Source organism: Cottoperca gobio, chromosome 1, assembly GCF_900634415.1.
Source record: "Cottoperca gobio chromosome 1, fCotGob3.1, whole genome shotgun sequence".
Classification (NCBI taxonomy): Eukaryota; Metazoa; Chordata; class Actinopteri; order Perciformes; family Bovichtidae; genus Cottoperca; species Cottoperca gobio.
In genome coordinates this window covers 21,765,518-21,787,606 of record NC_041355.1, presented here as the reverse complement: position 1 = coordinate 21,787,606, position 22,089 = coordinate 21,765,518, and the positions used below count along the sequence as shown (strand labels likewise).

Below are 22,089 nucleotides of genomic sequence, written 5' to 3'. Positions count from 1 at the left end.
TTTATTACCTGTTAATCATGTTAAATGTCAGCTCAAAATTGTCTGCGAGCTATATTGCGTTATCGAAAGAGCCATATATGGCTCGCGAGCCATAGATTCCCGACCCCTACTCTATGACGTGCACATGAAGGCAACACTAGGTCTACCCAATTGCAGTGACGCCCAAAAAATGCTGCACTAGGTGGTTGGCTCGGAGGACACTCCTACACCACGTGCGTAACCCTTCCTCCGACTATCAAACACAAATGTAACCATCCACGTTTGACATTGTCAGACACTTGTTAAAGCAGTAACGGAAATTAGCCCCGTCTGTCTGTTGAGAACCCCACAGTCATGGACGGTTCTAGCAAAACACCAATTAAATATTGCGAGGGAGTGAAGGAAGATTTAAAAGCAGGTGAAGCGGCTTCTGTTCAAAGCTCCGGTGATGGCTGGGGCTCTTGCCTGAGGAACATACGAGTCTTCATCCCGCCGGACTACCGGCATGAGCTGGTTCAACTTTTCAAACTAGCGGGACCAGTGGTAAACTCACTCTACTGTGTGAACGGAACTTTAAATGAAACAGTTAACTGAATGTTGAGTGCTAACTAAAACGTTGTTTGGATGTGTCCACGTTTCGCTCTGTGCATTCTGTATAGCCTACATTAGTAGTTCATGTGTTATTACTTTATAGCATTAGCATACATTTATTAAGGAATACAGTATGTGCTACTTAACGTAATATTAAATAAACCCAGGCTCCCATTACAAAATGGGGGCTTTAAAATACTACTACTACTACTACTAATAATAATAATAATAATAATAATAATAATAATGATAATAATAATAATACAGGTGTCACCTTAGGTCCCTTCAATTTCAGTTTCTATTGTGCCTATATTATTATTATATATTATTGTGTTTTTAGTTTACTTAATACAAAAATACCAATACCACAGTATAGACATACTCTGTTACAATACATTCAAAATATTACTTCAGTAAAATAACAAAAGTATATATATATATCCAAATATACTTCAAGTACCAAAAATAAAAGTACTCATTATGGAGAATGACCCTTTCAGAATAATGTCTATTATATTATTGCATTATAATTGTTGATGCATTAATGTGTTTGTTGCAGCTCATAAAAGTGGGGCTTGCTTTTGTTTAAAATGTGTGTTCTCATGTTTATATTTCTTTGTTTATTTATTTTTATATTTTTTAAATGTATTTGCACACATACTCATATAAAAAGGCAAGGGAGGATTTAAGAAAAGGTTTCTGCAGGAGAGGATAGAAGTCAACAATGGCTTACGAAGATACCTCCACTATTAGATACCAAGTCATACTGTGCTTGAACAAATAAAAAGGATAAGAATATAAAAATAAAGGTGAAATAATTCATCAAAGTTTCAAGAGTAAGTAGTAATACAAAAATAGATAGAAATGTACCATTTACATAGAAGTTTATGTTTACAAGTTCAGATGCATTACAATGAAATCCATGACGTTTTATAAATCTTTACTAATTAAAGTCCTTTTCAGATTTTCTTTTGAATAACTAAAGTTCTATAACTATAGAGTTCTATATATTTACATTGTTGAATAACACACACCTCTCTAATCTTGTGGAATATCTGCAACCATTGTTATTAAGAAGTTTAATTAATTTAATTATTTAATTTATTTATTTATTAATTATTTTTAATATTTACGCTTTCTATAAAAACATCTATGGTGCATTATGAGGGCATTCATAGTGAATTATAATGCATTTATAATGCTCTTGACTAGTCTTAAACTAGAGGTTGACTGATACATAATAATACATTTATACACCTTTACACACCTCAACAATCAACTGTTGTAAGGACTCATAGTATGCTGTAATAGCAGTATCATAAGTTGTCATTGTATGTGTTCAGTAAAGTGGAGTACATATTGATGCATCTAGAATAATGCTTGCTTCATTAAAACATAAAAAAGTAATGTATTTGTATGCAAAATAATCCCTTATGATAATGGCTCTTTTAAATACATGACATACCCCAGACTGTGTGTGTATTATAATTCACTATGAATGCACTATAGCTGTGGTCTTCATAGAAAGTGTCACCAGAATATTTATCAAATTGTTGCACATCTTATTTAAAATCTCTTCCAAAGATGGAACCACGAGAACACGTGCTCCCTTACATATTTGTTACCTTATGATAATGATTTACTTAGACTTTCTGCGATGCCTCATGTTTATATAATGCTTTGTATGAATGTATCTCTGCCCCTTGTATGAACAAGAAAACGAGGAAGGCTATTGTTTGTCTATGTACCTCAGGTCATTTCCCAGATGATGGTGTTTATGATCAGCTTCGTCAGCACTGTGTTCTGTGGTCACCTGGGGAAAACTGAACTAGCAGGAGTAGCTTTATCCATAGCGGTGAGGAGACTTTTTCAAGTCCTAATCTGTGTTTGGCCTGCCTGTCAGTTATTTATCTTGTAATATAAATGTGTTTTCCCTGAATTATGTTTTTTTTTTGGCAGGTGGTTAATGTCACTGGTATTTCCATTGGCACTGGTTTGTCGTTAACTTGTGATACGCTCATATCCCAGGTAGAGTCCTCACCATTGCTCTTTCACTTCATTTATCTAACCAAGACACACACAACCTCTACTGCTGTGTTCCTAGCTTGTCCTGGGGAGGCCTCTTTTAAAACAACTCAACAATGAGCTTTTGTTTCATGTTAGTTTTCCCAGACCCTTGGTGTGATTTGTTTTTTTCCAACTCTTCTTATTTGAGTATCCGTCTACCTGTTTCATGCAGACGTATGGGAGCGGTAACCTGAAGCGTGTGGGTGTGATTCTCCAGAGGGGGATTCTGATTCTGCTGCTGGCCTGTTTTCCCTGCTGGGCTATCCTCATCAACACTGAAGCTCTCCTGCTCGCTGTCAGACAGAGCTCAGAGGTCGCCAGGTTAGACATCATTTAATCCCCAAAACAACATAAGCCTACAGTCTCTTTCCCTTTAGTGATACTGCTGTACAATCTTATATTACATTACATTACAGTTCATTTAGCTGACGCTTTTGTCCAAAGCGACGTACAAAAAGTGCAGACAATCATGGAGATACAACTCCGAACAGCAAGAATCTTGTAAGTACAATAGCTTCAAATAGGTACAATGGTATAAGTGAACACTATCTTCAAATAAGCCAGTTTGAAGTGCAACATACAGAAACATACAGAAACAATAGAATACAAATTCAACTATTAGCTATAAATAAGCCAAACCAATATAAGTGCAACATACAAAGAACAGTTATTTAGTTTTCTTCATTCGCCGAGGTGCAGTCGAAACAGGTAAGTTTAAAGTCTGCGACGGAAGGTGTGAAGACTGTCTGCTGTCCTGACATCAATGGGGAAGTTGTTCCACCATTTTGTAGTGAGGGAGTGGAGAGCCGATTGGTCGACGCAGAGCGAAGTGAACACGCTGGGGTGTATGGTTCGACCATGGCCTGGATGTAGGAAGGGGCTGATCCATTCACAGCACGGTAGGCCAGCACCAGAGTCTTGAAGCAGATTCGGGCCGTCACTGGTAGCCAGTGAAGGGAGCAGAGAAGGGGGTGTAGTGTGGGAGAACTTGTATAGACTGCATAGACTTATATAGACTGACAGTGTATGAATGTGTATTGTCAGTTTTCAATGCACAGTAAAATGTGCCAAAACATGGGTGCGCATTCCTATAGAAGCCCAGTGTTGCTGTTGTCATCAGGCCCTGCAGTGTGTATCAGGCTGTGCAGTCATACATGTGCTGAGCCCTCTAACAATTCTCTAGACCTGAAATAACGTTAAGCTGCCTTTAGATGCTACTCCCTCCCCTAAACTACATACACCTTCAGCATCTCATTTAGTGACACTGCTGGGCATGTGGCATTTTCTAGAGTGAACAACTGTTTACACTTTTAGATATTAACTTGCAATAACTTAACACTGTTAACATTAAACCTGCATTAAACTGACGCTTGTGCCTCACTAGGGTCATACTGTATGTTACATAGCCGCCATGTTGCAAACAGTCGTGCCAAAACTAAGCAACTTTCTCCTTTTTGTTTGTCGCCTTTCTGCATGAAGTCTGGCCCAGCTTTATGTGAAGATCTTCATGCCTGCTCTGCCGGTGAGTGTGGTGCATTCTAAACCCTGTGTATGAAGATAATGACACAATACATAAAGAGCTTTCATATAACATCATTACTCAATCTGACGATTCCAACAGTATGCCAAAGTGACCCTGATCCAATTTTCTGTTTCCTTCTTCAGGCAGCTTTTATGTACCAGCTGCAGGGGAGGTATCTTCAAAATCAGGTGCAGCTATGCAAACCCACTGATGTTAAAGTTTATGGCTGGACCAATGTTGTTAAAATTGATATTGATACTATGTGTTTTGGTTTACAGGGAATTATATGGCCTCAGGTTGTAACTGGAGCCATTGCAAATATCTTCAACGCAGTCATCAACTACGTCTTCCTATACCGTCTGGATTTGGGCGTTGCGTGAGTTTCCCAACATCACTATATTGCAGTAGTGCTGTATTGGATGACATTATACAGAGATATCTATTTATCTTGTCACTGTGTTATTTTTCAGTAACTTATTTACACTAATCTGAATGGCCATCTGAACACACAATTAATATTCTATTTTCATAACCGCAAAGAGCTGTCAACAAAATGTGAAAATAATTGTGCTTTCTACTGTTTCCTCTAAATGCTTTTTTTTTGTTTTATAAGTGGCTCTGCTGCAGCCAACGCTATCTCCCAGTATGTGCTGGCTGTGGTCTTATTCGTCTACATCTGCTGGAGGGGTCTGCACAAGGCCACGTGGGGAGGTCAGTTGTTTTCTCATGTTATTGAGACATTTTTACCACAACATGAAATTGATTCAAATGTTTTCTTGTGTTCTAATGGGGTGGACTACATTAAATCAATCAATCAGTCAATCAAACTTTATTCATACCGCACTTTTCATAGACAAAGAAATAAAACAAAGTGCTTCACAAAAAAAAACCAATGCCAACACCCCCCTCCCAGTCCATAGACAGAGCAACACATAACTTTGTGATTAATAAAAACCAACAAAACTCAATAAACACACGACTGGATAAAACAAGACTACATAACATTTAATTAAAAGCCAAGCTAAAATAATGGGTCTTGTAGTAGGGTCTTGTTGTCTCGTAGTAATAAAAAAGATGCCTCACTCCCAGAAAACCTGAGGGTCCTACATGGTTCTTAAGTTTAAAGCAAATCTGATAAATAGCTAGGATCAAGACATTCAGAGCTTTAAAAAACAATAAAGTATTTTAAAATCAATTCTGAAGCAGACAGGTAGCCAGTGCAGTCTTTAAAATAATGTGTAATGAGTAATGTGTGAAATATTTCTGGTCCTCGTTAATACTTGTTCAGCTGAGGTTTGCAGTAATTGTAGTGGAGCTACATTCTTTTAAGGGAGACCAGAAAATATAGTATTACAGTAAAAAAGCACTTTTACATTTCAAACATGTGGTTCAAAACTGAGTTCTGAGTCAAATATAACCCCTAGGTTCTTTACTGACATGAAGTTTTGAACCCAGTTTCTCTCTCTGAGGTTCAGAACCATCCATCCATAGCCTGATATCTACATCTATTGGTCCTGAGTCATCAGAAGACATGGCAATGTAGAGCTGTGTGTCATCAGCATAACTATGGAAACTTATGCCCTGTCTCCGGATGACGTTTCCAAGTGGAAGCATATATAAATTAAAAAAGTGCAGGCCCTAAGATTGAGCCTTGGGGAACACCACAATTCACTGTCTGTCAGCTGTTAGAGGCTTCACAAGAGAGCAAGGTCAGGTGAATGTTCTTTGGTAAAAGGAATGAGAATACCCGGGAAGGGTGAAGGCCATTGTTTTTAAAAAGCTGAGGTCCATTTAAAAAAAGGTAGTGAAATTGTCCACAAAGGGGAAGTCTCTGTTCCTGCAGTAGCTCTTCAGCCAAATGTGGAGTTGGCATAAGCGACTGAATTGTATATCATCACCTGCTTCTCTTGTTCCATCCAGTAATATCACCTTCTTTCATCCTTCAAGTCTCTGGTCTTTCACAACTTCCTGATCGGTTTTCCTTTGTGAACATTCTAGTTCTTAGGTCTTATATAACGTTATATAATTTCTCAGAAGCTTGTTATGTAAAACTAGCAATAATTTGCCAGCAGTACATTCTGACTTGAACTAAACGTGTGCACAATTATTGATTTATTAAGTGAACCCTGAAGCCCACTTTATGACTTTTAAAATACATCTGCAGTATTTGAATAATTTCACATAATAAACTCATACGGATGAAAGAATTTCTACCATAAATCTCACATCAGCATACGTCCATCCTTTTCTGTATTTTAGCAAACCCAACTGCTCACAAGAGATAGCTCTAACATGAAATGAAAAGATAACCAACAGCTTAACATCCAACCTTTGACCCACAGGTTGGACAATGGAATGCCTGCAGGAGTGGGGTCCCTTCGTCCAGCTGGCCATCCCCAGTATGCTCATGCTTTGTCTTGAGTGGTGGATGTTTGAAATAGGAGGATTCCTGGCCGGATTGATTAGTGAAGCTGAGCTGGGCGCTCAGTCCATAACTTACGAGCTGGCAGTTGTGGCTTACATGGTAACTCCTCTAAATGTTTTTCCCTACACATTAATTATGTATTAATCGCTAACTCTCTGCTTGTGTTGGCCATTGAACTAATGAAGTTATAGTTAAAGGGACAGTTCACCCCTGTGCCATCTAGATCCATTATATTGGAGAGAAGGCCGATATCTCCAACACTCGTCAACACATAAACATTCTAGATTAATAAATAGCACTGCAAGAAGAAAAATTAGATTTTTGAGTGAACTGTCCCTTTAAATAAAAGTAACATTAAAAAACATCTGGTAATTACTCATCTATTTTTATTCCCATAGTTCCCGTTAGGATTCTCTGCTGCTGCCAGCGTACGGGTTGGGAATGCTCTCGGTGCAGGAAACATAGAGCAGGCCAAGCTGTCTTGCAAAATCCCCATAATTTGTGCATGTAAGACCCAATGCATACAGCACATGTTGCCTGAAACACCATTAAACCTGAGCAGTAGTAGTACATCACAAATACATGTCAATCATCTGAAAATACAGTTAATACACAAGTGAACTGGAGCTATTTATCTGTTTGATGTTTGTATTGTGAAGCATCATTTCAAAGATAACAAAACATGGTATCGCCATGCTTATTTACAATATAGACAAACAGATAATAAAAAATTATAATAAGAGGAAAACAATAATGATCATATGTTAATGAAATTATTTAGGAAAAATAGCAATAATCATAATAACAATACTAGTGCTTATATCATTTCACCTGCAAACTGTTCTTTCCTACATATCAAAGATAAACACACTCTTTATCTCCCCCACCCCGCACTGCAGCTAAGATTCAGTTCCTTCTGCGAGATGAGACTAAAGGTTTTTCTCTTAATGTTTTAACTTGTCTTTAATGATCAATCAGAATCTCTCCCGTTGAAGTTTGTCCAACAGTCCATAGTTTCAATATTGGGCCACTTTGAGTTTTCTTACATCTTTAGATTTTGCCAGAATGTTGGCTCTATCTGAACATTCCATATCTTTAGAGAAGAAAAGAGTTATTAATACAGTAACCTTGTATTTTGAGATAAAGAACGTAGCTGTGAAGTAAATTACCTTCCTCTGAGTCCTCTGGAAATATTATATGTCATTTTTTCTTGGAATAATATAATCTGTATATAATGTTATAACAATGCTGTGCATTATTGAACATGTGTAAATAGTTATTTTGTATCTGAGTACCCAATTATTTCCCCCACTCTGCTTATTGTGGGATATTATACGATCTGACCCGCCTCGCATTCTCAAACTTTTACATAATTTCCAATTTCTGGAAACCTGAAGCTGATGGAAATATGCAAATGTTCCATTTATATACAAGTCCCCTATATTACGTATCCCCAGTTGGTACTAATTATCTTAAAACCATACTGCATCAGAGAAAAAAAGTCTTGAGTCATAATGTTCCACCGATCCTGCTGTCAGCTCTGTGTCGTCTGGGCTGTTCTCAGAACATCATCAATACATTGTGTTTGAATTGATATTTGATCTGAATGTTAATTACAGAAATAGCATCCATCCATCGTCTACCACGTATCCGGGTCAGGTTGCGGGGGCAGCAGCTCCAGTAGGGAACCCAAAACTTCCCTTTTCCCAAAAATAGCATTGTCATGTAACTCTAGCACCTTGGTAACCCAAAGGTTCCAGTGTATGCCACACTACTGCAGAGTACCGGTTGGATTCGAGCCCTGAGACCTGTGTTGCACGTCACTCCTTCTCTCTGCCCCAATTTCCAGTCACTGTACCTACACTGTCACGTAAAAGCAAATGTAAAAGAAGAAAAAAATAATACTACGACCCATTACAAGAAATATGCTAGATGTTTTTTTGTAACATTTTTTTTAAATTAACAACTGTTTTGTTTCTTTTCCCCATGGCAGTCATAATTGCGTGTTTTGTTGGAGCCATCCTCACTGGAGCCAGAAATGTCGTTGGATACATCTTCACATCAGAACAGTGAGTAAAGTTGTCGGCACAATATTCTTCTCTTTATTGCTCTGACAGAATCATTCATTTTGTGTATCCTTGTTGGTCGTCATAGCAGGCTTAGTTATACATTTCTGTCCAGACTGTTATACATTAATTGAGGTTATAATCATCATGCTGCCTCACAAACAATGAACACCTTATTGCTGATGCCACACAAGAGAGCTATTCATTACATGTTTGCAGCCATGTGCCCAGTTTCAGTTCAGCCAAGCAAACCTAATCTGTTCAGCTTGAGATGCCAACATGCCTCACCATCACATCGTAGTGTCCATGTCTATCTTCATGTTTTGTAGAGAAATTGTACAGAGGGTTGCTGACGTCATGATCATATTTGGCTTCATGCATCTTGCTGATGCCGTTGCGGTGAGAAACAATTTCATGCCAGTAATAAGAATTTTAGACCCAACACCGACAGATTCAGAATGGGATTTGAGCAGATCTCTGTTTGATATGGACAGGCTGTGGCTGGAGGAGTTCTCAGAGGAGCAGGAAAACAGCTGATTGGTGCTCTGTGTAACCTAGTGGGATACTACTTCATTGGTTTCCCTATTGGTGTGTCCCTAATGTTTGCAGCAAACATGGGCATTGAAGGTAAGACCATTAACATACCAATTGAAATAAGTGTTGTATGTAGTCTTATCTCCTGCTTGTCAAGTCATGTTCAAGCTATTAAAACTATTCTCTCGTCTCTGTCAAAGGAATGTGGACAGGACTTACCATTTGTGTGTTAATGCAGTCGATATTTTTTGTCACATTTGTGTACAAACTCGATTGGAAGAAGGCTGCTGAAGAGGTGCGTACCTACCCCCCCCCTCATGATGCCACTTTGTACTACGTCTTGAGATGTGTTTGAAGTTAAAGGGATAGTTTGGATGTTTTAAAGTTGTATGAGGTACTCATCCACAGTCAGTGTGTTTCCTGCAGCAGATGGCGGTCAGAACGCCTCCAGTTTGGAGAAACAGACCGCATTACCATCACAGGAGCTGAGCAATGTCCTGCTGTGGACGGGGGCAGCAGCTAAATGTGTTTTAGCGACCTATAAAAATCTATATTTTCACCTTGGCGTCAGTCAGGGAACTGAAGCCGTTATCTACGCTCTCTTCAAAGCCCCCAGATTTTTTTTTCACCCGAAAACAGGAGTTACTGGTGTACCGCTGCCTCAATCGTTACGTTTGTTTGTGTAATTGTGTGACTTTGGTGAATTCCGAACTAACCGTTTAAAACACCAAACACACACACAAACAAACTATCGAGGCAACGGTAGACTTGCAACTTCCATGTTGTGCAAGGTACAACACGGGAGTTGTTGTTGTTGTTGTTGAAGAGAACATCGAATACGTTAATAATATAATAGTAATAGTTGGAAAGGGCAGTCTGACGGCAAGGTAAGAGAAAATATTCTAATTATATAGTACACAAAAATATTTTTTTATTTTAGGTCGCTAAAATACATTTTGCTGCTTCCCCCGTCCACAGCAGGACATTGCTCAGCTCCTGTGATAGTAGTGCTGTCAGTTTCTCCCAACTGGAGGCGTTCAGACCGCCATGTGCTGCAGGAAACACACTGACTGTGGATGAGTACCTCATACGACCCCACTTTAAAACATCCAAACTATCCCTTTAAAACCTGATACCAACAATTGTTTTTAATGTCTCATCAGGCTCTTGTGAGAGCAGGAGTCCAGATCAAAGAAGAAAAGGAGATGGTCGGGATGGAAAATACAGGTAAGCTCCGAGGCATTAACTGAAGCATCTTGTGACAGTATTTTGTTAAAACTAAAGGTTGTCCCTCAAACCTCCAGACTCAAATCAGATCCAGTCCCAGGTCAGCAACGCTGCATCCAGTTCTGAGAGTGCTGAGGAGGACCACACATATCAGGAGGTGCATATTTCAGGCCACAATAAATCCACTGCCACGACAGTGGGAAATGTTCTGTCAATAAAACAGCTGGTCTTACGGCGTGGCCTCACATTGCTGATCATGGTCGTCATCGTCGTCGTTGGAATCTTTGCAAGTAACTTCCTCACCAGGCTGCTGAAATGAGTCGTCCGCTGATTTAAGGTTGACTGGTGGCTGACAGGATTGATAAGGTCTATTACACAATATTTTTAACACTAAATGACCTTGTAGTGAAAGTTACTGCAGCTGATGATCCCACTGAGAATCAACCTCTGTGCCTGCAGCATTTAGCCAACAACCCTCTCATATACCTGGAGAGTTTCTCTACAGCTGAATTAAACAAGGGGATAAGCGTGGAATATCTAGCAAAGCAAAGAGGCTGACATTGTTTTTGAGGAGTAAGCAGTCCAAACCAGTCAACGTATACCGGTCTGGACAGCAATAGGAAACTAAGCCTACTCCGGCACATAGAGGGCGAAAATTGCTTAATGCAAATCATGAATTTCTTGAGGTATGTCATGTTTGAATTGAAAAACAAGCAAAGTTAAGTAGCTCAGGTAGAGTTAAAAAAGGGAAATGTTTTGAAGATGTTTGTATTGTAGAGGAACACTTTGAGAAGTTTACACAGTACTTTTGGTACAATTCAAGTGCACTTAAATGTAAATGTATTTTACAGGTAAACAGGGGAGCATAGCCATGTCCTATCAGTATCAAACATTATTCCTCCTATTGTGTTTGGGTCAAAACTTTCCCTTTTTTAAGTCTATATATTTCATATATATTACTTTGCTTGTTTTATTGTAAAAGGCTTCAAAGAGCTCTATAAATACAACAAAACCAATGGTTATCATATGATTTGATTTTGAAGGTCTCGACGTTATCAAGGATAACGATAAAGTTATGAGGTAAAACACTGTATTCGGATTTCTGAGTTTCATATAATGAATTTAAAAATATTGTCAAATGTTAAGATGTGCCTAGCACAATATGAGGGGTGGGGCAACTGTTCCAAAGGTTTTATATAGAGCTGGGGAACGTAGGACCGTTTATCAGATACCCATGTGTGTGTGTGTGTAACAACAATCGTACTACTTTTATTTTGTCATCAAAGTTTTGTTGTTGCAATACCAAAACATGCAAATTCTGATATTTTGTTATTCAGGTTCCTTTTAAGTTACTCTTTGTATCGTGGTCTGTTGTTTCAGTATATACACAATGTACACGTAACATAGACGTAGTGTTTTCCTGCCAAATACAGTTACCAAAGAGAAAATCAGCAATACCAACAAAGTTATGTAAGCAATACATTGAGAGTGTTTGCTATTATGGGTAGTATTCTCATCCTTGTCATCTCTTGATCTAGCTAAAAAATCATTAAAGGATTTATATAACTGTGTTGTATGTATGTGTGTGCTAAGTAGTACCGAACACTATTGCTCATTAAAAAGCAGGGTTTCACAGTACATGAGAGGGTTTGAAAGAATCCTTTTAACGACTATAATCCAGGAGTGCAAGGACGTTCTTAAATATCTCACGGAAACTCATGTTCCATTGCTTGACCTGAGTCTGAGTTTGGGAGAGAACTGATTCCAAGTTCTGCGGGATGAGATGCTCAGTGTACAGAAAGGTTCCCGTAAAGGCCACTGATGTCATGTCTTGTATTTTTCCTGAAAATGTGGAGTTTTTACAAAAGACAAAAAATCTGTCATGTTGTTATCATAGAAAAACAAACAAACATACAGCTCAAGTGTTACTCGTCAATTTGTAGCTGTTTTAAAGCTGTTTCTTCCTGTCAAATGTTGGCAGTTCCTCTGGATTTGAACTGTTACTTTTACCAGTTATCTGTCTTCTTAATTAAACCGTGATTTTTAGTTGTTTCTTGTTTGGAAATGACCATTTCCAGTGCAAAGACTTAAGTCAGAATCATATTTTGAGTAGCTAGTTTGTCAAAAACAGCTTTTCAAAATATTTCGCTAAAGTTATCTAACCTGGCTAAACCTTACCAGAACAATCGCTCGTGGTGAAACCTGTGGGTGGAACTCAAAATGTCAATTAAGTTGAGTAATATAATGTAAGTGATCTTATCTGCCTGCATTTATAAGAGAGCATATTATGCTTTGTCATATGTCCATATATAATTTTATTATTGATATTGATAATAATTGACTGTTTTTTTTTGTTGCTGTTAGGATTAATGTGTAGCTTTGTAGACCCGTGTAACACTTTAATTGTTATATTTGTTTATGCTCTGCAGCGAGCAGACGTGCTTGTATTTATTTAAAATTAATACTGGCTGCCATTACAACAAAATTACAAAAATACATCTGCGAATACACTATACACTTTTAAAAAATGGTATTTGTTCAATCTAATTAACAGTGAACTCGAATGGTTTACAGTCCAGGATTGTTTGAATCTGTGTCTACATGTCGCCAAAACGCCGATGAAGACAAACGTGGGAGTGGGAAAAGTCTGGGATCAACAGACTTAACCGGTAGCCTACATACTGGACACTAACAAGTACATCACAACTATGATCAAACTAATGTTAACGGTAGCTACTTATCGACCAATAATGGCTAACGTTGATATTTCAGTGTTTCAAGCAGTTTGTCTACTTATTGCCGTTGTCATGGATGTATTGCTGGAGCGCTGGGTCTAACCTATAGCAACAGAACGTTTGACGGTCCGGCGGGGAGTCGGCTGACTCAGTGCTAACTGCTGAGTGCTAACAGAAGATCTGTCCGTCTCCCTGGCACACTCTACTCCCGGAGGAGCAGCCTCCTGACAGTGGTGAGGACGAGGCGAAGCTGCCAGTCCTTTTCTCGTTTCTGCCACTTTGGATTTAATCAAAGCAAACTATCAACACATGTAGGTGTAACCGATGTATAAATGATAACATGTTTTATATTTCACAAACATCCATTTGTTCATATTTTGTTGTAATAATACTCCTCTTTGTATATTTATTTAGAGGAGTCTTATTTTGTTAAATATGCATTTATTTTGATACTCCTGAAACCGGCACTTTCTGGGGGTTCGCGCCACTTTTCCGGAGACTGTTGGAGGTTCCGCGGAAGAGAGGTGTGCATGTCCAAAAACCCTGACTGAAGTTACCGTATGATGACTTTAATGTGTTTCTTCTGTTTCAGCGGTATTTTATGGACAAATTAAGGAGAAAACCAACGGTCAGAGACAATAAATGCTGGTTGAAAAGGCAGAAGTTCTTGTTGAGGAAAAGGTTGAAGAAATCGGAGCTTGAATGTCGAATCAATACATAAAACTTGTAGTTAAATCGAAATATGATAAGTCAAGCATGGAACATATTCTCAGCTGAGACGTTCCTGTTTTGCAGTCTCTCTCTACCCTGCTTCGCAGTAAAACGTCCCGCCTCTCGGTTACATCAGTTTTTATATCATTTCCGGTCTTTGACGTCTGACGTCATCACGTCACATCATACGGGGTATTCGAACGACTCTGCCAGGGATAATTGGGATATTGTGAATGCATAATATGAGCGGCGCGCTCATATTATGCATTCACAATATCCCAATTATCCCTGATATGATAAGACAGTTATGAGTGAGTTGAGCTTTATTTAATATAAATAGTAACTAACATTTCTTCACATTATCTATGTAAATACCTCTCTGGGAACCATCACCTTATCGTGGTGGAGAGGTTTGTGTGTCCCTATGAACCTGAGAGCTGTGTTGTCTGGAGCCTAGTGCTCCTGGTAGGGTCTCCCAAGGCAAATTGGTCTCAGGTGAGGGGCCAGACTAAGAATGGTTCAAAAACGACTTCATGAAAGAAAGGAAAAGGAAAGGAGAGACCCTGCCCGGAGGAAGCCCGGGGCCCCCGTCTGGAGCCAGGCCCAGAGGGAGGGCCCGACAGCGAGCGCCTGGTGGCCGGGTTTGCCACGGAGCCCGGTCGGGCACAGCCCGAAGAAGCTACGTGGTGCCTCCCATCCATCCATCCTGTGGGCCCACCACTCATGGAAAAAACCGCTGGGGTCGGGTGCGCTGTCACATGGGTGGCAGTGATGGTCAGGGACCTCGACGGACCAGACCCGGGCAGCAGAGGCTGGAACGTCACCTCTCTGTGGGGGAAGGAGCCGGAACTAGTGCGGGAGGTGGAGCGCTACCAGTTGGATCTGGTGGGGCTTACCTCCACGCACAGTCTTGGCTCTGGAACCGTACTCCTGGATAGGGGTTGGACTCTATTCTTCTCCGGAGTTGCCCAAGGTGTGAGGCGTCGGGCCGGGGTGGGGATACTCACTAGCCCCCGGCTGAGCACCGCTATGTTGGAGTTTATCCCGGTGGACGAGAGGGTCGCCTCCCTATGCCTTCGGGTTATGGTGGGGAAAACTCTGACTGTTGTTTGTGCCTATGCCCCAAACCGCAGTTCTGAGTATTCGGCCTTCTTGGAGACCCTGAATGGAGCCCAGTAGGGGACTCCGTAGTCTTGCTGGGAGACTTCAACGCACACGTGGGAAACGATGGAGACACCTGGAGAGGCGTGATTGGGAGGAAGGGCCTCCCTGATCTAAACCCGAACGGTCGTTTGTTATTGGACTTCTGTGCTAGCCATGGAATGGCCATAACAAACACCATGTTCGAACATAAGGATGCTCATAAGTGCACGTGGTACCAGAGCACCCTAGGCCAAAGGTCAATGATCGATTTCGTAATCGTATCATCTGACCTGAGGCCGCATGTTTTGGACACTCGGGTGAAGAGAGGGGCGGAGCTGTCGACTGATCACCATCTGGTGGTGAGTTGGATCAAGGGGTGGGGGAAGACTCTGGACAGACCTGGTAAACCCAAACGGGTAGTGCGGGTGAACTGGGAACGTCTGGAGGAAGCCCCTGTCCTGGGGATCTTTAACTCACACCTCCGGCGGAGCTTTTCAGCCATCCCTGTGGAGGTTGGGGGCATTGAACCTGAGTGGGCGATGTTCAAAACCTCTATTGCTGAAGCTGCGGTGATGAGCTGTGGTCTCAAGGTCTTAGGTGCCTCAAGGGGCGGTAACCCTCGAACACCGTGGTGGACCCCGGTGGTCAGGGAAGCCGTCCGACTGAAGAAGGAGTCCTTCCGGGTTATGTTATCCGGGAGGACTCCGGAAACAGTTGCAGGGTATCGAAGGACTAGAAGGGCGGCAGCTTCTGCCGTGTCAGAGGCAAAGCAGCGGGTGTGGGAGAAGTTCGGAGAAGGACTTTCGGTCGGCACCAAGGTGCTTCTGGAAAACCATCCGGCACCTCAGGAGGGGGAAGCGAGGAACCATCCAAGCTGTGTACAGCAAGGTTGGGACCCTGCTGACTTCAACTGAGAAGGTTATCGGCCGGTGGAAGGAGCACTTTGAGGAACTCCTGAATCCGACTAACACGCCCTCTATGGTTGAGGCAGAGCTGGAAGCTGATGGGGGATCATCGTCAATTTCCCTGATGGAAGTCACTGAGGTAGTCAAACAACTCCACAGTGGCAAAGCCGCAGGGGTTGATGAGATCCGTCCAGAAATGCTGAAGGCTTTGGGTGTTGAGGGGCTGTCTTGGTTGACACGCCTCGTCAACATTGCGTGGAAGTCTGGGACAGTGCCTAGGGGTTGGCAGACCGGGGTGGTGGTTCCCCTATTTAAAAAGGGGGACCAGAGAGTGTGTGCCAACTACAGGGGTATCACACTTCTCAGCCTCCCTGGTAAAGTCTACTCCAAGGTACTGGAAAGGAGGGTTCGGCCGGTAGTCGAACCTCTGATTGAAGAGGAACAATGCGGATTCCGTCCTGGTCGTGGAACGGACCAACTCTTCACTCTCGCAAGGATCCTGGAGGGGGCCTGGGAGTACGCCCATCCGGTCTACATGTGTTTTGTGGATCTGGAGAAGGCGTATGACCGGGTCCCCCGGGTGATACTGTGGGAGGTGCTGCGGGAGTATGGGGTGAGGGGGTCACTTTTGAGGGCCATCCAATCCCTGTACGCCCAAAGCGAGAGTTGTGTCCGGATACTCGGCAGTAAGTCGGACTCGTTTCCAGTGAATGTTGGCCTCCGCCAGGGCTGCGCTTTATCACCAATCCTGTTCGTGATTTTCATGGATAGGATATCGAGGCGTAGTCGTGGAGGAGAGGGGTTGCAGTTCGGTGACCTGAGGATCTCATCGCTGCTCTTTGCAGATGATGTGGTCCTTATGGCATCATCGGTCTGTGACCTTCAACAGTCACTGGATCGGTTCGCAGCAGAGTGTGAAGCGGTTGGGATGAGGATCAGCACCTCCAAATCTGAGGCCATGGCTCTCAGCAGGAAACCGGTGGATTGCCTACTCCGGGTAGGGAATGAGCCATTACCCCAAGTGAAGGAGTTCAAGTACCTCGGGGTCTTGTTTGCGAGTGAGGGAACAATGGAGCGAGAGATTGGCCGGAGAATCGGAGCAGCAGGGGCGGTATTACAGTCACTTTACCGCACCGTTGTGACGAAAAGAGAGCTGAGCCAGAAGGCAAAGCTCTCAATATACCGGTCGATCTTCGTTCCTACCCTCACCTATGGTCATGAAGGCTGGGTCATGACCGAAAGAACGAGATCACGGGTACAAGCGGCCGAAATGGGTTTTCTCAGACGGGTGGCTGGCGTCTCCCTTAGAGATAGGGTGAGAAGCTCAGCCATCCGTGAGAGACTCAGAGTAGAGCCGCTGCTCCTTTACGTTGAAAGGAGCCAGTTGAGGTGGTTCGGGCATCTAGTAAGGATGCCACCTGGGCGCCTCCCTAGGGAGGTGTTCCAGGCACGTCCAGCTGGGAGGAGATCCCGGGGAAGACCCAGGACTCGGTGGAGAGATTATATCTCCTCTCTGGCCTGGGAACGCCTCAGGATCCCCCAGTCGGAGCTGGAGGATGTGGCCCGGAGAAGGGAAGATTGGGGTTCCTTACTGGAGCTGCTGCCCCCGCGACCCGATCCCGGATAAGCGGTAGACGATGGATGGATGGATATCTATGTAAATACGTGGCTTTGTCAGTTATTACACAAGATAATACATTTATTAGTTCATAATATCACAAATTCCCTCCTTACACACCATTTATGGTGTGTATAATACTATTGATATATCAGGCACTTTTAATAACTGTGATGCAAATTCACTTTGGTCCAACCAACAACTTTGGTATACAAATACAATCACAAAGTGTACCATATCACCTTTGTGGTGCATCAAAAACAATCTTTAGTATAGTTGACATGTCTTCAGTGCAAAACTTCAGTTCATAAAAATAACTGCAATATAAAAGATCATTTTAATATGAAATCCACTTTCGTGCAGAATATTCAACTTTAGTATAGAAATTCATTTAGTGTATAAAACAATAAGAGTATAAATAGAACAAAACAAAAAATAAAACTTTATAAAAGTTGAGCTTGTTTTTACATCGATAACTTTTTTTGTCACACCCTCTCGTGACATTTTCTCCTGATTCTTTGGTTAGGTCAGTGGTGATCAGTCTATTAGCAAGAGTGCAGATTCACGGGATGCAGCAGCATACACACAGTATTAATATGCCTATCGATGAGTCCTTCCAAGGCTCTGGTAATGGATCCGTCTGGGGCAGTGTTATTTGGGATGAAAGTACAACACACAGATCCAAACCATTTACAGAAAACCCCTTTTTCAGCTTACATGTCTAATGCAATTCTGTTCTGTTGTGTCATCAGGCTAGTTCTATCAAATTGCATAAATCTATGGAGAGGGGATGGTACTCGTGTACATTTGTTTTGTTATTGTGAAATCAATCAATTTTGTCATAAGGATTCTCATTCATGGTATAAAACAACATCCACATGTGGTGACTATTACAAATCAGAATACTTCTTTCTTGCCATGTAGGTTTTTACCTACAAAGAATTTGCTCTGGTTTAGCTGGTACATAAATATAAAAATTGCATAAATATTTACAAAATATAAACAGTGGAGATAATGTACAAATTAATATAGCTATTAATTCTGAAGATACCAGTGACATGAGAACTCTCCATTTCCTGAACCATCTTTCCATAGCATCAACAGACTAATGCTCTACTCCTGAATTCTCTGCTAATTCTCTATAATGTTGTCAATCTTTATACGGCTCTGGTAACTGATCTCTCTGAAACAGTATTATTTGATATAATAGTGCTACAGGATGATCCAAACATGGCACACGCACCTTTCTCTGCTAGGTCCATTTTGTCATGTCATTAATCTGATGGCTGCTTGTTGTTCAACTTGTCCCTTGATGCCCTTCACGGAGATGATGTACAGGTTCTTAGCACCTGTGTTGTCAGCACAGTTGATGACCCCTCCCTGGGACACTCCTACAGCATTTTTATTTGCTGTGGAGCTGAAACTCCTCCCAGGTGCTGTGTTTCTCTTCAACTGAGTTCAAGCTCACAAGAGTTTGCTCTGTTATGGGCCAAACATAGAACATAGAAACGCTCGACCAGTGTCATCAATGCACATATTTCTGTCTTGTGCTATTGGTTCTGTGAGTTGAATATCTCTTAATGAGATTTTTGCAAATTGGGCTGAGTGGTTCTGTTACACTATACATCATTGTCATTTGTCCAAATAGAAATAGGACTGGGCTTAAAAGCAAGGAGGGGTCTGGCTGGTACACACACACACACTATATCTTTACTGAGCTAGCGGTATAGTTTCCAGTCAAGCCTGTAACGGTACGATCAAGACAGAAGGGAGGTGGGACTCAATTGCATGACACAGAGGCAGATAAATGTTGAATGGAACTGGTCTTTACTGAAAACTTTGCAGTTGCTATGGTACACGCATAGACAGTTGAACATACAAAGTATCAAGGGGTAATCCAGGAGCAGAGTCGGGTCACGGAAACAGGTTTGGTACACAGGTTTGGTACACAGGCAGATACTCAGCGTAACCGCACAGCAGACAAGGATCAGGCAAGGGCAGAATCGAGTCACGGAAACAAGGTCGAGGAAGCCGGGGAATCAAACGCTTGGGAAACAGGAAGACGGGACTAATGCTGGAACACTTGACATCGAAGTACAAAGACGAACTGGCAACGAGAGACAAACAAAACAGACTCTATATACACACCAAGAAGTGAGAGGGAACGAGCTACAGGTGAGGACACTAACGAACAGATTGGGAACACCTGGGGGTAGGAAGTAGAAACAACAGAGAACAGGTAATTAACAAAATAAAACAGGAAGTACAAACACAACACAAAACATCTAACGAACAGGCCGAGACCTAATAAAGCCACATATTCTTTTCTGCATATCCTGTGTCCATGCTTATTCTATTTCTTACTGTAGTAACTTCATATCCTTTCCTACTGACTGCTTTGAGATTGCAGTCTTCTTGTTGTCTACCTTTATCCTAAAGTGTCCTTGTGGACCTGCTCCTAAAACCTCTGCTGCTTAAAACGAACAGTCTCTAATCTCTGGGATGCGATGAAACGATGGTGAGGAATAATGAATCACAATCATATATTTTTTTACATGTCACTCCTCCCCGTGGCGCAGATGTGCTCCTCTGCCCACCTGATCTGTTTTGCATATTGTTAGAGAAGAGGGACAGGTTATTACATTACATCACATAAATCAAATTTGATGTGGTGGTGCAGTCTCTACTGACTGATGTTCTTTTAGGTTCCATGTTTCTCACCAGATGAGTGGGAACACCATCGCTACATGATCTGATTTTGATGATCTAACTATGTTGACTGGTTGTTTCTGAGTCTCAGGTGTACAGGGCCATACTCACCCTCCTGTGATGACTCTGACTTCCGTTTCACAGTCCCCTTCTAAAACTTTTGGTTGTTGAATCTTCACTGATGGTGTACCACTTCCCTGTGTAGCCAGACTTCACCACAAAGAGGTCCAGTTTCTTTATGGAGTCAGTGTCTCTCACAGGAGTGGTGATATATTTACCATTTTACAGTGTGTCAGGTGTCTCCAGGATGCTCTCTCTTTAACTCGGACTGCTGTGGGTCAATAGGATTTGAAACAGTCCATCCCATCTTGGAGAATGCCAGTCCTTCCTTTTGATCATCTTTTAGGAGACCAATCTCCCGGTTTCACTGGACTCTCCTCTCAAGTTTTCTGTATGTGACACAATAAATTTCGTTTTATCTTTTCTATTTAACAGTTATGACATTTCTTCTTCTTCTATGTCTACTTCTGGATGCGATTGTTTGTCCATAAGTTCTCTCATAGCTGGAATATAAAATATAAATCAAAATGGCGATAAGCCTCTTGCAAAATGTGCATTTTTAATATTACTGGTGGTAAGCACTTCATCCAGCTTTTCCTTGTACACCAAGCATTGTTGTTAATGCTTCAATGATATCATTTAAAAATGTGTCTCATTATCACTAAATATTCTTTCTGGTATCCCAAATCGTGGTATATTTCAAAATATGGCTCTGATAGTGAAGTACTTTGGGCTGCAATTCTTACATAAAGCTTATTATTATTATTATTATTATTATTATTATTATTATTATTATTATTATTATTATTATTATTATTATTATTATTATTATTATCCTTTACTAACATTACCTTATTTTACAGTTCATTTAGCTGTAAACACTTTAGCTACTGTCATAGCGTCTACTCTATGTGTTAAAAATACTTCAACCCCATTTATATGTCTATTATTGTCAAACAATATTTATTTATTTCATATTTATTTAATTGAATAAAATCCATGCAGATGTGCTTATGGCGGATTTTCTGGAGTCGGCATTTGGCCTTAAAGTCAGATGCTATGAATATACTCTGTTAATATAATACTCCCTCCTTTTGAGACATGGTGAAATGCCGTGTCTCAATACACACGCACATAAGCTTCTTGGTAGTACTAATGTCTTCTCTGATCAAGTATTCTTTCGAAAGTCGTCTGTCTTGCTTACAATTATTTTTAGTCCAAACTGCTTTTTCTTGCTTTGTAGCTGCATTCTGCATATCTTTCAATATCTCTCTGTCTTGTGTTCTGGTGTGTTTGTCTTCTCATTTACCTATTGTTGCCTACTGAAACTGGATCAGTTCTTATCGTATGTGTTGTGCCTTTTATATAAAGCAATATACTTTGGTAGCTGTACTGCCTTCAATAAGTCTTCTATTAGAGTGTGATTAATATGTTTGTTAGTCAATGTTACCATACCTCTATTCTGTCCCTGTTGAGCAAACACATGTAATGTTGAACATGCATAGTTACCGTCTGTGTAGATATTTACAACTTTGTCTTTCTTTAATCTGCATGTCACTGTCAATGCTATCAGTTCTGCTCCTATGCTGACAGATGATTAGGTAGAGCTTCTGCTTTTAATACGTCGGTCTGTGTCACTACAAAAATCTTGTCACATTTGTATTATCTAGGTTACTTTACATGATCCGTTAACAAACATTTCTATCGTTGGTTCCTCTTAGTGAATGTCAGTCAAGTCTGGTCTTGGTGAAGTTTCTTGTCCATCTCTGTCATTCAGTCATGTGGTTCTACGTCTTC

The 22,089-nt window shown here is 41.1% G+C and overlaps 1 protein-coding gene across 1 annotated transcript; it reads left to right on the top strand.

Annotated features, from left to right (window-relative positions):
- The first annotated feature begins 260 nt into the window (after window positions 1-260).
- Window positions 261-12,642, top strand: LOC115013625 (multidrug and toxin extrusion protein 1-like). The gene is made up of 16 exons (XM_029440068.1): window positions 261-522; window positions 2,324-2,425; window positions 2,530-2,598; window positions 2,810-2,958; window positions 4,117-4,159; window positions 4,303-4,347; window positions 4,438-4,535; window positions 4,773-4,870; window positions 6,502-6,683; window positions 6,983-7,091; window positions 8,578-8,653; window positions 8,980-9,049; window positions 9,145-9,277; window positions 9,385-9,479; window positions 10,348-10,411; window positions 10,489-12,642. The coding sequence occupies exons 1-16, from the start codon at window positions 334-336 to the stop codon at window positions 10,728-10,730; spliced, it is 1,764 nt and encodes a 587-aa protein (XP_029295928.1). The 5' UTR covers window positions 261-333; the 3' UTR covers window positions 10,731-12,642.
- Window positions 12,643-22,089: the final 9,447 nt, after the last annotated feature.

Bases quoted from the DNA above. Each gene is read 5' to 3' on its own strand.
- LOC115013625 (XM_029440068.1), top strand. From the start codon at position 334: ATGGACGGTTCTAGCAAAACACCAATTAAATATTGCGAGGGAGTGAAG. The intron at 4,348-4,437 runs GTGCAGCTATGC...TTTGGTTTACAG, and splicing joins GGAGGTATCTTCAAAATCAG to GGAATTATATGGCCTCAGGT. The intron at 10,412-10,488 runs GTAAGCTCCGAG...TCAAACCTCCAG, and splicing joins GGTCGGGATGGAAAATACAG to ACTCAAATCAGATCCAGTCC.